Source organism: Trichoplusia ni (assembly GCF_003590095.1).
Source record: "Trichoplusia ni isolate ovarian cell line Hi5 chromosome 13 unlocalized genomic scaffold, tn1 tig00002291_group12, whole genome shotgun sequence".
Classification (NCBI taxonomy): domain Eukaryota; kingdom Metazoa; phylum Arthropoda; class Insecta; order Lepidoptera; family Noctuidae; genus Trichoplusia; species Trichoplusia ni.
This window is the reverse complement of record NW_020799719.1, coordinates 696-15,738: the sequence shown is the minus strand read 5'-3', so window position 1 is coordinate 15,738 and position 15,043 is coordinate 696. Positions and strand designations below refer to the sequence as shown.

The window sequence follows — 15,043 nt, the reverse complement described above, 5'->3', positions numbered from 1 at the left end:
ACTGCAATACTAGATCTTCCAGACTACAAAATCTGAAATTGTACTTTCGATTTGTCTAGGGCATCACCAGTCAATCGCTGGGAAAACCGATGTATTGCGTTGAAGAAAGCTGGCCTGAAAGCACTCAGTAACGCAATTGTTACTAGACAACAGGTACATTAGTTTAAACTAGATAGGTCACCTTAAGAACATGTAAATGGCTTGAGATGTTTGGCCGTACATCTAACGTAATAATCTAATTATTCTGTGTCCATCACAATATATTTTTGAAAAAGATGGCTCTGCGTAATACTCAGGTACTTACAATAATTATTTCGCTAAGGTAAGAGGGGCCAGAGTCCACCTGTCAATAACAGCCCAAGCCCATGGTGCTAGAGTGGACTCAGCACTCAGAAGACGGCTCAATACGAACAAGGTTAAGTTGCAGGATCTTTACTGGCAAAAGGAAGAGGTAAGCAGTAAAAAATAGATTTTTAGGACATGCCATTTTGGGACGTCATTTTATGCAATTCTTTACAAATCACTATCGTCTAAATCACAAAAAAAACTTACCGTTCAGGGACAGATAATAGATGTTATAACTTATTGTTATCTACCATTATGGTATTCATGTCAAATCTCACAGGCTGTTAGAGATTACAAATCATTGTCTGAAGAGCAGACGGCTACAGAACAGAATCTCATAGAAACTATGGAGCAGGAGCGTGTTATAGAAGCCAGGCTCGCCGACCGCACCCTGAGGCCGGTTGGTGAGCTCACCAAGGATGAAGTGGATAGAAAGCTGCGAGATGAGCTCGGTAGACTGCGGAGCTTCAGCAAGGAACTGAGGACAACCCATGATAGGATAAGGTATACTTGGCTTGGTTTCTTTTTCTATAGGGGATGGTGTTGCAAGGTAGATGGTGAAGGATATTGTCAATTTTAAAGAGGGTCCCAGTTATTTTATGGCACATACCCACCCAGTACCTACTTCAATCGGTTTCTTCGTTACTTTTCGCTTCAACTTTCACCACGGGTACAATTGTAGTCCGACATTTAAACTTTGATCCTTTTAAGTGGAGATCTACATTCAGCAGAGACGAGCTCATAATAAATATCAAACTAATTATTCTGATGATCTGTTTTCGTTTAGTTCCCTCCAGTGCAACCTGACTGACAGCATGGCCCGTCTGGACAACTATGCCGAGGATATTATAAAGGTAGTCCGTTTAGATGAAGAGCGAATAGCAAATAGGCTTGGGGAGGTGGCCTCCAGCCCGCCTCCACCTCCACCCGACATATACAACATGGGTCCATGCCCCTGTGACGATAACTTCAGGGGGCGAAGGGAAGCGTCCCTTCAGTCCATTCAAGAAGAGGATGAAGATGATGATTATCCCTTAGATGATTGATCATGTGGAAACGTTAAATCCTTTCGCTTTTTTTTTCAGTAATTTCTGAACTGATATTTTGATTCGGCACCATAGTTCTAACTTTTACGAATAAATTCAATTTAGCTATTTCATACTCTTGATAGAATGATGAAATTGGGATTGTAGTTATACGAGATGTCAACTATCAGCTTTGAAAACGTTGTACTTTGAGTTTGTTTTTTCGTTTTGTTGTTGGTGTGAACATAACAATGATGTCTTTGAGGGTTGGTTCTCGCATAGTTATGTCCAAACAATATGATTTTGATGCACAAATGTATATAGTGCAAAATGTTTTTTCCCCCTCTATTACGGGTCCATATCTTAATTTTTTACGTATTCTTTAAAATCCATGTTTAAATATTATTTATTGGAATTTTTTTATAAGGAAGTTTGATGATTGGTAAAATCCAATTTCTTGTTTTTTGATAAGATTTATTTAAAAAAACGAAACTAATAACTATTGTAACAATATCACAAACAGTTTAACTTAATCGTCCCAATGCTAAAACAATGAATCTCACCAAAAATAATTACAAATCTAAGTCGATACTATAATTAAATTAATAATAAACACAGAACAATAATATCTTTAACAAATTAGTTAGAAATTAGAGTTGGGACGTCTCGTTAAATTTTAATTGGCAAATAAAAATACTTAGAGATATTTTTACAAGCATAAAAATACGTCAAAAAAAGGTATTAATAAATATTATATTTCGATTATTACTATTACAATGAATTGAATAAATGTTTTAGTTCTGTTTCTATAGCACAGATCTATAATTGAATATTTGTAATTGAATTATTATTTATGAATAAAGTATAATATTACACTGGTTTTATGTTTTATTGTATACTTTATTATTGAAGTTTGGGGTGCGCAAAACGAGAAAACACTAAATTGAACACAAAATGGTGTAAAACATAAGGAATGTCACAATGGTTAATAACAATTTGAAATTTTGGACTTCACAAATAAATAAAACATAAAAATATGTTATTAATGAAGCGTGCTATCATTAAATACGATACAATAAATTACTTATTCATATAAACACCGATTACTAACAACACGAACTTATATATAACAGTTTTCAGATCTGTCTTCTTCACCAGAACAATTTTCAATTATTCCATACCCTTGTGTAAAATTACCAAAAAAATATAGAGCAGTAGACTAGATGGGTTTTAGAAGAAGGTTATCCTAGTACCACTTTTATAATGTACATCGGGAAACTTCGTATATTTTCGACAATATAGACTGGAGCCGATTGTCAATCAATTAAATACGTACCTTATTTCAATTTCATTAAGGTTTTTATTCCATGAATGCCACAGATAGTAATCTCGCTTGACTGATCGATGTAAAATGGCGGTTAAGCAGCAACCAGTTGTACTTAACAAATGTGGTACTACTATACTTAACAATACAATAAATTATCTGCTATCGATAAGTAAGTGTTGGTACATCTAAAATATCTTATCTAATTTACTTGTGTGATTAAATATTGATATTAAACAGCTACTGCAACAAGCTCAAGATTCTCCATGCAATTCATAATATTACAAGTTTTATAATACAGGCCATATTATGATGTTTTAAACCCAAACATATATCAATCTACCATTGGTGTAAATGTTACTTAGCTGGTGTAAAATTAGCAACAAGTTAAAACTGTAACTCCTATTTTCTCAGTTTGAAACATTATATATATGTCTTCAATTGGGTATCTACCTAAACATGTATTAATAAATTACATTTCTATGCATATATGAAATACATGAAAATGGCACAGTTGACTGAATTCTTAACATTATTCCATTCCTTTCTCCTTAGTAAGAACTTCGGCTTACTTACATAATACAATATCTGTAGATCAACTGCAAATACATAGGATGCAGTATCCAGTTCTGCAGTCAAACTGTGGCAGTCAAACTAGTCTAAATATTTATGAATTCAGATTAGAAAATGTGATTGGTACCGCTATTAGTAAGGAGATCATAATATACACGGATTATATGATTGATGATTAAATATTGATACTATTGACATAATATGCCTATGACTAATGCCAACAACATTGAAAGATTAGTCGCAGTGAGTTACGTCGCAAGCTCTTGTTAGATGAACAATGTTGCGATATCATTAAACATTCGTTCGTGAGATTCATTTATCAGTTTCATGCCCCATTCGTTTTATCGTGACTTTCATAAAATCATAAATTACAGAATGAAAGAATCGTAATCAACTTCACGAAAAACTAAAAGACATGTTACTTATAGAAATAAGGACCAAAATAATTACAATACTACAGTAATAAAATATCTTGAATTTCGCGTGTAATTATATATTAAGTTAAAACAAATCTAATAAGAGCTACTTAACAATGAGAAATGAGATTCAATTAAGGAAACTATAAAATTAATAGTGAATAGAACTAAAAATAATCAATATGAAACTAGCCACGACTGAAACGATGGGGGCCGCTACCTATAAGCCGAAACGATCTAAGTGCACAACACTGTGGACGTGGCTTTCAAGACTCTGAGCATTGCAGGGAATTTCAGTGTGACATTTGCTGCAATACGCAAATTTCTCATGCTCATTCGCCAAGTAAGCCTCAATAGACACCTCCTGGCTCTCAATCAGATCTTCAATCTCCGCAAACCACTCCATGTGCTGCTCATCATCGTCAATGTGGCTCAGAATGCTCGGGACCGAGCTATCAATGTATATGTCGCAGACCTTGCACCAAACTTCATCTTCGTTCTCAACTGGGAAGATGCCATTAAGGGGCCTTAGACGGTCAGTTATTTTGGACCGGTGACTGAGGTGGTTGACATGTTCCTCAATGCTTTGCAGGGTGCAGAGGACTTCGCAGTGGCACACCTCGCAGAAAACTTCATCCTTCTCGCAAGACAGGAAAGCTTCAAGTGTAATGAACTCACCGTCAACTAGATCTTCTACAGCGGCCATCCAGTTTGCATGATCGTCGCCATCAATGTGTCTAATGACGGACTCCTCGTTCGGGATGATTCGGTTGCATGGCTTGCACAGAAGCGTCTCGTTTTCGAACCATATGCCATTCTCGTTCATCAGATCGATGTTCTCCTTGTGTTTGGCGCCGTGCGAATGCTGCTCGATACATCTGGTCGCTTTGGATGTGCACCCCGCAAAATACGCAACGTACTCGCGTCTTCGAACTAGCGACTATACCGTACAGTATTCCGGTTTTCATTTTATCCTTTTATGGTTGTTGTAATGTTTCACACAGATGAGTAGTAGTTTTAGCAATGGATTGCAGTTTTTAATAGCAGTAACTTGAAAATTTCGCGAATTTTTTGGATTATGTGACAGTTTGACTAGTGACAGATGTTACAGTGTTTTTAATCGTGTCTTTGCCGTCTCTCTTGTACTCAATCGATTTCCCAATAATTTTGATAGGGCAACACTACATACTATCGCGAAAGGAGAACATAAATATTAATCTTTCGTTGAACATACCCCCGACAGGAAAGCTAGTTTTTTCTTTTTAATTTTCATAAAAGTAATCGGTATTCTCATCATATTTAGCCGTAGACTGAAACGTGCAGTTATCTTGTCTATGATCGGGGAAATCCCATTTGAATATTTTTACTCAAGGCTATTGACCTTTTCAGATAACATTTAAATTATTGAAGATGCTTTGTATGATAGCCTAGTAATAACGCCTAGGTTTATTGAAAACAAAAACAGCTCTGTATTGAGAAGCATACAAGAACGGGAGGGTAGTTATTCTAACTTTCAAATTATCTACCTGTGTGCTGGCAGCTTTTCAAGCTATCATCTTCTTTTAAAACTAAGGGCGGGGGGTTTTGAAATTGATGACCATTAATTAATTCATAGGTTTTTTATTTAAACAACATTGATTAGTAATCGTTTAATAACATAGTTAATTATCATTACGTACATAAATAAAATACTCTTACAAACTAATATGTATTGCCAAAATTTTCAACAATAAGCTTATGTGCTATGTTTCTTGCCTTTAATATGCCTTTCTAAATTATCAACATTACAGGGAACTTCAATATCACATTTCTTACAATAAGCTTTATCTTCTTTAGGGTCATACAAGAACTTCTCAATACAGATATTCTGACCGTCGATCAACATCAATAGCTTTCCAAGTTTCTTTCTATGCATTGGGTCTTCATCCACATGTTCGAAAATAACTTCAATATAGTTTTCGAAATACACTTGACAAATTTTGCACCAAAGATCATCACTTGAATCCTCTACTGAGAAAATTGCGTTCATCGGTTGAACTGCGATGGCTCGAGCTCTCCTATGCTTAGCAGATTCTATATGGGATTTTACAGATGGAAATTCAAAGTCTATAAAACAATCGCAAGCTAAACAGTTAACTTTAGAACCAACGTTGGTAACGTTTTCAGGCAGTATTAGCAAACCTCCGTCATTTTTTATTAATTCTTCCACAGACGCCTTCATATCTTGATGTCGAGAACTATTAATATGATTATTAATAGAAGAGTAATCAAACATTTGATCACATAAACCACAAATATTTTGCCTATCACTCTCTGCAATGTTATTCTGTACCATAAGTCTTTGCATGTTCATTTTTACGTGATTCTTATCATTTAAATGCCGATCTATTTCTCTACTACTATCACAAATAAATATTTTACACAATCCGCATTTAGTTTTTCCACTTCCATCCACCACAATATCTGTATAGTACGCCATTACACTTAACACCAAATTTTTTTTAACAATTGATCTTCAAAACTCCTGTGAGCAAAGTTGCATTTATTCTCTTCGGAAGGAAATCTTTTGTTGAAGACGTTCGTCAAGGTCGTTTATTTTATTGAACGCACAGGAACACGTCATTAAACATTAAACTTTCCACTGAAAGCGCAATTCTGAGTCTGAAGCACACTGTCCAATACTACACGGAAAGAAGTACACCTGTGTATGCATGCTTTCTTGACCTCTCCAAGGCATTTGACCTTGTGTCGTATGACTTGTTATGGGAGAAACTCAAGAAAACCCGCGTGCCTACACAGGTACAACGGATTTTTCATTTCTGGTACCAAAACCAGAATAATTATGTAAGGTGGGCAAATGCCTTCTCGGACACGTACAGGTTGGAGTGCGGGGTGAGACAAGGTGGTTTGAGTTCTCCTAGGCTCTTCAACTTGTACGTGAATGAGCTTATAGTTGGGCTCAGCAGCACACGAGTGGGATGCTGGATTGACAACATTTGTATGAACAACTTTAGTTACGCAGACGACATGGTGCTGCTGACCCCAACTGTAAGTGCAATGAGGCAGTTGCTTGCAATATGTGAAACATATAGCATTCAGCATGGATTGATGTACAATGCTAAGAAGAGCGAGTACATGGTTTTCAAGGCCCCCGGTAAATGTACATTGAATGTGCCCGCAATAAAGCTAAATGGCATTGAACTAAAGCGGGTAGAAAAGTTTAAATATCTTGGACATTACGTTACAGAGGACCTTGAGGACCAGGTTGACATAGAACGGGAACGTAGGGCATTGGCGGTTAGAAGTAATATGCTGGCCCGCAGGTTTGTGCGTTGTAGTAAACAAGTTAAAGTCACTCTATTTAAAGCCTACTGTCAGACTTTCTACACGTGCAGCCTGTGGTTCAGATATACGCAGAGGACGCTCAATGCCTTACGTGTCCAATATAACAACGGGTTTAGGATGTTGTTGGGGTTGCCCCGTTTTTGCAGTGCCTCCGGTATGTTTGCGGAAGCCAGGGTAGACGGCTTCCACGCGGTAATACGCAAGCGGCTCGTATCACTACTGAGCAGGGTCAGGAGCAGCACCAACAGCATCCTGCAGGTTATTGCGGAAAAGCAGGACTCAGACATCCTGAAAGCATTTATACGCGCACAAATTTTACTATAAATCTTATTATTTTGTAATTATGTATGGACATTGTTCTGAAATAAAGATTATTATTATTATTATTATTACGTAGTGGACAGATACAGACTGAACTTATAATTATCATTCAGTCTCACTACTTTGTCGATTAAAAAGCAAAAATAGGTATTGAACCATCAAGAAGCTCGACACGATAGACCATTAGTGTTGCCATTTTTTGTAATACTGCTCGGGAAACAGTGAAATAAAAAACTTGAAACGAACTTCGAAAGAACAGTTTTAACTAGTTAAGGAAATCCGCTTCATTTAATTAAGTGATTTGATTTATTTTATATTCATAGATTCTTTTATTTCTCTTCTCGTTTTTCCCTCATTTGCGTACCCTCGCATTCTCTAACGTTGCAATACACTCAGGTTTAGATACAAATCAATGTAGAACTATACATACCTATTCAATCGCCCAATGCAATTAAAAATCAATAGGTAGTCCATCATAGACAGAGATTCTAGACGTTTAACGTTTCTGGTTCCTAATTGTTCACATTTTTGGCGTTAAGGTATTGTCTTTCTCTCTCACTCCTGTTAACACATATATCACAGTACTGCTCTTTCGCCGATTGCTAAAAAATAAACCAGCTCTGTTTATGTTGATCCTTGAGGAGTCGAGTGTAGTGTATTCGGAAATATTACAATTTCAAGTAAATGTGAATTAAAGTGGTAATAAGTACAAAATGTCTTTAAAAACAGATGTGGAGGCAGAAGTGCCGGAAGATGTTACGGATTACTGGAGACATTATCTGTAAGTGGAAAAGTTATGGATTTTTCACCCTGTTGATAGGACACTAAAAAATAATAACATTGAGAGATATTTTACCTATTGTAATTATTAAATAATTTGGCTCTTGAACATACGGTCAGTTGGTCATCTTAAGGGCGGAGTATAACTATGTATTTGATTCTGAACATGCAACAAACGAGGGTTATTAATACCTTCCTTGAAGTAGATATATTATGTATTTTTTTTACAGGCCGAGCTCAAAGAGATGTACTCTTTTAGAGACTTATTTTTTCGAAAACCATCCCATTGAGATGGCTACGGAGAAAAATAAATATGTAGAAGAGAAGAAACAAGCATTGGTTGAGAAGTTTGAGGCCATTGATGGTAACAACAACAACATACTTATTTAATTTCATTTACTATTCTTAGTTATATAGGTTATTTGTATTATTTAACAAATAACCCCATATAACAATAAAATAACTAACAGACAAATTTAATAAAATTAATTTAGACATTATTCCAAAACTAAAATCAATTTCAGTGGAAACTCAGATTCCGTTCGCTCAACGTGCCAAGTTCCTTTACATGAAGGGCCGTTGCTACAAACATATGCCCTACATACGATTCTAGAGCCTCTCAGTACCTGAGCAAGGCTGTAAAGCTCAACCCCCACCTGGTTGACGCTTGGAATGAACTCGGAGAATGTCATTGGAAGAATATGAATGTAAAAGAGGCAAAATCCAGTTTTGAAGGTGCTTTAAAACATGTAAGTTGTTCTGTATAGCTATTTGCCTAATTAGTATCCTTGCTGTGCCTTTTCTGTTTAAGTTGTTAATACAAAAAGAAGCCTACTGTTTAATAATATAAACTGTTTTATAATTCCTTAAATTTTAAGATGTTTTTATTTTCTAAGAATATGCTGCTGCTGCTGCTGCTGTAATGTTAAAGATAATATACAAGTACTTTATCCTAGCTCGAACAGACTGATCCATTGCTGAGCTTGCAATTAGAATTTCTGCCTTAGAATAAGATGGTGAAACTTCTATCGTAATTGTATCAAATTATCCACCCTAATGCTGAACATATTTATGAAAAAAAAATGTCCAATCTGATTCATTTAATGTATATTGCATTTAGGTTTGTTTGTTGCAAAAATTAAAGCTGTCCCTTTATCTTTTAACCTTCAACAGGAACGCAACCGTCTCTCTCTCCGTTGCCTCTCAATAATCCTGCGTCAAGAAAGCAGTGATAAGAAGCGATCCGAAGCTACTTCCAGCCATTTTGAAGAGTGTTGAGCTGCCAAAGAGGCTGTAGCCCAGGATATCAAGGATGGAGTGTCCTGGTCGGTCTTGGGAAATGCATACCTATGCCAATTTTTCATGGTAGCTCAAGATCCATCTACTTTGAAATTGTGCATGAGTGCTTATAAGCAAGCATCCCTAGATCCTGTTGCAAAGGGACAGCCAGACCTGTATTATAACAAGGGCATTGTAAGTATAGTTTCTTAACTGTATTTCTAAATTACAATTCGTAATATCTATATATTTTGCCAGAATCTTAACAACAGCCTTATAAAAAAATCTGCACTGCCCCAATTTTGAGTGGCAATTCATCATATTTTTATGTAAGATCTGGGGGCCGATTATAGGCTTAATTATGAGTGCTGCATGCTATCACAACTGCAAAAATCTCACTTTGGTGTTGGCAGGTAGTGAATGCCCCTGAACTTGCCACATTACCTGATGCAATACGTATCATCTAAAATTCTGAAGTGTCATGGAATTTAATGCTAGTCAATCTTCAACTTAGGCCCTAAAATACTCGGAATACTACGACGAAGCAATCCAGAACTTTGAGTTCGCAAGCCGGCTGGACCCTCCATGGCAGCCGCCACGTCAAGAGCGCTCGCGCCTGGTGACGTTCACGCTGGCCGCGCACACGCTGGTGCGGACGCGAGGCAAGCTGAAGGCGAAGCGATTGACGCATATGGTGCAGGTGAGGATATATGTGGAGTTATGCTGTTTGGGACTGGTTTTTTGGAGCAACGATAGGAAGTCTTTATGTCTTACTCGGCTGGAATATTGGGTGTAGGAATAAAACTTGTTTGTTTAACAGATTTTGAGTTCTTATTGTAAATGAGTTGATGACTTGTTTTCTTAAGTAATTTCCTTTGTGTCTGCATAGAAAAGCGACATTTTGCAAAATAGTCATGGCATTTATGGGAAAGGATAATCATTTCCGTATGTTTAAACGATTCGACGCTCTAACGCCATATAAAGTGAAATGTTACTTGTCTATCCATCTCGGCTACAGAGAAAAACATTCAAAAACTAAGTCTAAACTTTTCCCCAGTCAATTGACAAGAGAATGTTGGGTATCTACGCTGAAGGCACCATTCATACATTCGGGAAACGTGAAGTTACTCTCAAAAAGACTCGGTTAGATCACTTGCAAGAAGGAAACAAACGAGGAACCGTCGTCGTGGGCAGAGTCATCGGATCCATACATAACGACAATGCCGTACCTTTGTAAGTACTTATAGTATTATAATTCATTAATTTCGACCTTGGGCTAAACTACATTTTCCATATCAAACGTAGAAGTCATTTGGATGAACGTAAGATTTTTACTTGATGGCTAGTCACAGAAATACTCAATTATTTATTATGGTATACATGCGGCGTCTAGTTGCCTCCTGAGGTATGTGAACGGTGGGATAGGAGAGGAGTGGTGCGTGATAGATTGCTATGCATTACAGCGCATCGCCTAAATGCGGGAGAGGTTGCACGGCAGTTCAGGTGTAGACAGTAAGAGTCAGACTCTCTCACTACCTACACCCTCAGAGGAGGTCGGTCTCCATGAGTTTTCTCTGCCCAACGAAAAAAAAAGGAAATTGCTAAAAGACAAAAGCAATCTCATAGTCGACTGTGTTTTTGTCAATGTTGCCTTTTCCTGTCTCATCACTCAAATACCTAGGGGGTGACTGGTATATGCGCTCAAACTACATCTATATCATTCTGAAGAGCTCAAATACATAAAACGGAAGTAACATTTGCTCCATTAAACATTGTTTGCCGTACATAACGCTGCACATTGCCGCAAGCTTGAGCGGTTCATTTTTCATGTTGGTTATTTGGTAAGCTGTGATCCAATCGTGCAAGACTGGGCTTAAGGAGCAGGGACAGCTAACGAATAAGTGCTAGTTATTAGATTTGCTAGTTTTAAAACAGAAACTTATTAGACGTGCGATTACAGGTATTCCGTATATTGTTTCGAGTTTATTCTAGCTTTTGATTAAGTTCATATTGATGACAGTTTAGGGATGGAGTATGTTGACGCTTCTCACTCATTTTCAGTCGTGTGTTCTCAAATGTTTGTTTCTATAGCGAAATAATGATTGTCGAAAATTATAGGATTTGTTCCGATATATGTACAATGTAACTAAAACGAGTCCCTAAAGGTGCAACTTTGGGACCTGTTCTGTTCACCCACAAAATTAAAGATTTCTGATACTATGAAAGTACAGTTATAATTGCAGCGTAGTAATAAAATAGAAAATAGTTTTTTTTTTGCAACGTGATAGAAACAAATAGGTAAAATAAACAACCACAGATAAATAATACGTTAAAGGATACCTAAAAGTAAGTTTCTGTTTTAAAAACGCACGTTTTTTCTTGTTTGAATGCTTTCCACTTGGAATGGACACTTAGTATTGATGCTTGGCGCACTGGCCCCGAAACTGAGAGCGACTCGGAGGATGAGGACACACACCGGTGCTCAGTTTGGTACGTCTCGATGTCCATTGCGGCTTACGTACACGATGTTAATCTCTTTTAACATACATCACGCGCCATGTACTTTAAACATTTGTAAATTATCGTTTATTGCATAAAGCTATGGGCCTTGTTTTGAAAATCTACTCTGCTTTGTTCAATTTATTCATTGCTTGAATATTTGAAATTGGCAAATGCGAAAAATACATCTGCTGTCATAGTGAAAGCTATATTGAATAACTATAAACTCCATAGTCGTTCTTATTGACTTAGTATTTGGATTTTTGCTTCTCAACCATAAGAACCTTTTACATTCGTTGTCGAAATTTAAAAATCACAAAATGTGTCCAGAAAACTGTTATCTAACTGTATTTCAAACAAAAAAGCGTAGCAGTACATTCTAACCAATATAAAAAGTCGTGTGCGTAAGCCCGTTAAACCGAAAAATATCTGTGGATGTTCAACAAGAATATTAGTTAATGAATGTTTGTTACGGAAACTTTAATTTTCTAATTCAAGAAAAAATGTTTTGTCTCTAATAGATTCATAGAAGTTATATTTTTTTCTCGAATGGTTAATTTGAATGTTATAATTTAGTTTATGAACGAATAGTGATTTAACACCAGTTTACCTCTCCGTCCTCTACCCTACACTACCTCTTCCTTAATAATTTCCAAGGGTGTGTTAAATAAAACTCTAGTTCATATTTAAACCTTTTTTTGTGTTACAAACTATTATTTCCTTTCAGATAAAGATTCCTTATGAAATAAACAGTACCCTTGTACATGTTTTCTTTTATGTTGTGTTTTATTTACAGTTATGTATTTCAGTTAAAGAATCTTTATATGAAATAAGCAGCACCCATTTTACATCTTTGTTTTTATTTTCTGTGTGTTTTTTTTTACCAGATTGTGTACATAAACTATTAAACAAATAAATAAATACAATGCATAAATTTAAACACCAGCCATTCTCTCTCTATAACACTCAAATCCACTACAATTTCCACTATTCCTACTTCAGATTTTTCTCCAACTTATAGAGGCTATACTCAAATCTTTAAACCCATTACTTCACCCATTTTCCAGTACTTTCGCTCTGGTGGATGACAGCATGGAATGCGTGCTAGTCACTGTGTACAACTGGGCTGACGGTCGCGGCGCCATCATCGGCGACTGCATTGCTATACCGGAGCCCCAACTGCGATCTCACAAGCATGAGTCTGAGGAATTGGTAAGTTGGAATGAGATAGTTTGTTTAAACGATTGTTTTTTAAGAGAATCAGGCTTAAATGAGAATTATAGTGATATTATCGCAATTTTTTTTAAATAATATGAAATGCAATAGTTTACAGATTCGCTGATGTTTACACGATAAATAAAATGACTTTTTTTTTGTTTAAGATATGTTCCCATTTTCTTTGCTCGAGCTTTTACTATGAGGACTTTAAAATAACATTTTTTTTAAACAAAAACCACAATCAATTGAATAAAATTTCACAAGTAACAAATAACATTTCCTCGTATTGTTAAAATTCTCTGAAGAATTTACAGTATTTTCAAAATCATGTTTTTATTTCAAATAGGCCGTTTCTGAGGCACTTTAAAAAAATTACTATATGACTCTAGTTCCAAAGTGTCATTCTTATGGAGAAGAACAGGCAAGAAACTACATAAGTTACTCTTTTCAAAATAAAATTTTCTACATTTATAACCCCAAAACATAACCTATTCCAGACTTACGACTTCAAATCAATCCGCGTGAACAACCCTCTACTCCTGCAACTGAACGGTCGCCGCGTGAACCGCAACCAGTTCGCCTGCACCCGCGTAACCTCCACCTACGAGATACACTGAAGTTATGCAAGGTGCTGGTTCGAATTGCCGCTACTGAGACGGGTATAGTTATTATTATTATTTACTTACTTGATACTTTGCACTGAACAGTTTCGATAGAGGTGCCAATTTGTTTGTTTTTAACGATTAAAGATTATTGTTCAAAAATAATTCTAATTAATAGATTTGAAAATAAAAAATCCCACGTTTTTCAATGTCACTTCATTCAAATTTTATCAAAATCGGTAAAGTCGTTTTTATAATTGTAAATTGCATTGTCATCGGGTTTGAAGCTAGCTTGAAAATTTCAGTCAGCTAGCTTATCGGGAAGTGTCTCCAAATTGAGTTATAAAAATTCAACCGGAACGACAAACAAGAAAGTGAGTGTATAAAAAAACGTGGGAAAATAGTTGATTTTGGAAGCTTTTGAAATAAAATTTTGTTCTAACAAAAATGAAAAGTATCTCAGACACTTATTTTTTCTTTCATATGGTACCAAAAAGATATTATTCAAAACGTCGGCCTAACTTTGTTTGTTAGTAAGTATATTATTGTTCTATCATAAAAAAACTCATACTCAAAAAATATACCCATTCTAATCGGTAATACCAGCACCCACCCTTACTGAAATTCTATCGAGCTTCATAATAGCTATCAATTTTAAATACATTGATATTGATATGACTGAAATCCCTCTGTATATAATTGCTGAAATACTTATCCCGCTTGTTATAACGAATTATATTTCCAAAAACACATCCTCCACGGTAATCAGTCGTAGTAGTTAAACGGATTCAAATCCAAACTCTATTCTATTCTATAGACTTTGTAGTATATTGCCTGCGTCGACAAAGAAGTGGTATACCACCTTAAGGTTGAAAATCCCTTGCGCGTCATAGAACAACAGAATTGATTTTGCTCTAAACGAATATTGTCGACTACTAATGTCAACCTTATGGCTATTCTACTTAGACATACAAAAATGATAAACCACTTTCTTGGCCGACCGTACGATGATATCTTAAAGAAGGAGTAATGCCTTCGTGGAAGCGAAATAGCACGATATACTAAGGGTATCACTATCTCGCTTCCACATACTCGTAAATTAAGAGCTATTAGTACAGTTGTAGTACTCTTGACACAAGATTTTAATTTATAGATGTATAGTTAAAATTTTTGGAAAATATTTCGTAGATTCTGTATCTAGTGATTGGAAATTGGGCCAATGCTATACTAAGGCAAGCGTATACCTATTATACATATTACTACGTAGATAAGATCATAAGATCGATTTTTAAAGAGATTATTGTCTAAAAAAACTAT

General features: G+C 35.9%; 2 protein-coding genes and 1 pseudogene across 2 annotated transcripts; 2 read left to right on the top strand and 1 right to left on the bottom strand.

The window, feature by feature from the left end:
• The first annotated feature begins 30 nt into the window (after window positions 1-30).
• On the top strand, window positions 31-1,587 carry LOC113506401. The gene is made up of 4 exons (XM_026889255.1): window positions 31-153; window positions 323-451; window positions 626-849; window positions 1,133-1,587. The coding sequence occupies exons 3-4, from the start codon at window positions 692-694 to the stop codon at window positions 1,389-1,391; spliced, it is 417 nt and encodes a 138-aa protein (XP_026745056.1). The 5' UTR covers window positions 31-153; window positions 323-451; window positions 626-691; the 3' UTR covers window positions 1,392-1,587.
• A 532-nt stretch (window positions 1,588-2,119) lies between these two features.
• LOC113506400 lies at window positions 2,120-4,715 on the bottom strand (annotated as a pseudogene).
• A 3,387-nt stretch (window positions 4,716-8,102) lies between these two features.
• On the top strand, window positions 8,103-13,920 carry LOC113506402 (tetratricopeptide repeat protein 5-like). Its single transcript, XM_026889256.1, is given in 11 exon segments — window positions 8,103-8,130; window positions 8,250-8,269; window positions 8,336-8,395; window positions 8,397-8,493; window positions 8,654-8,715; window positions 8,717-8,878; window positions 9,303-9,602; window positions 9,922-10,107; window positions 10,465-10,640; window positions 12,974-13,118; window positions 13,622-13,920. Coding segments are annotated over 11 exon segments (1,356 nt in total). The 3' UTR covers window positions 13,742-13,920.
• Window positions 13,921-15,043: the final 1,123 nt, after the last annotated feature.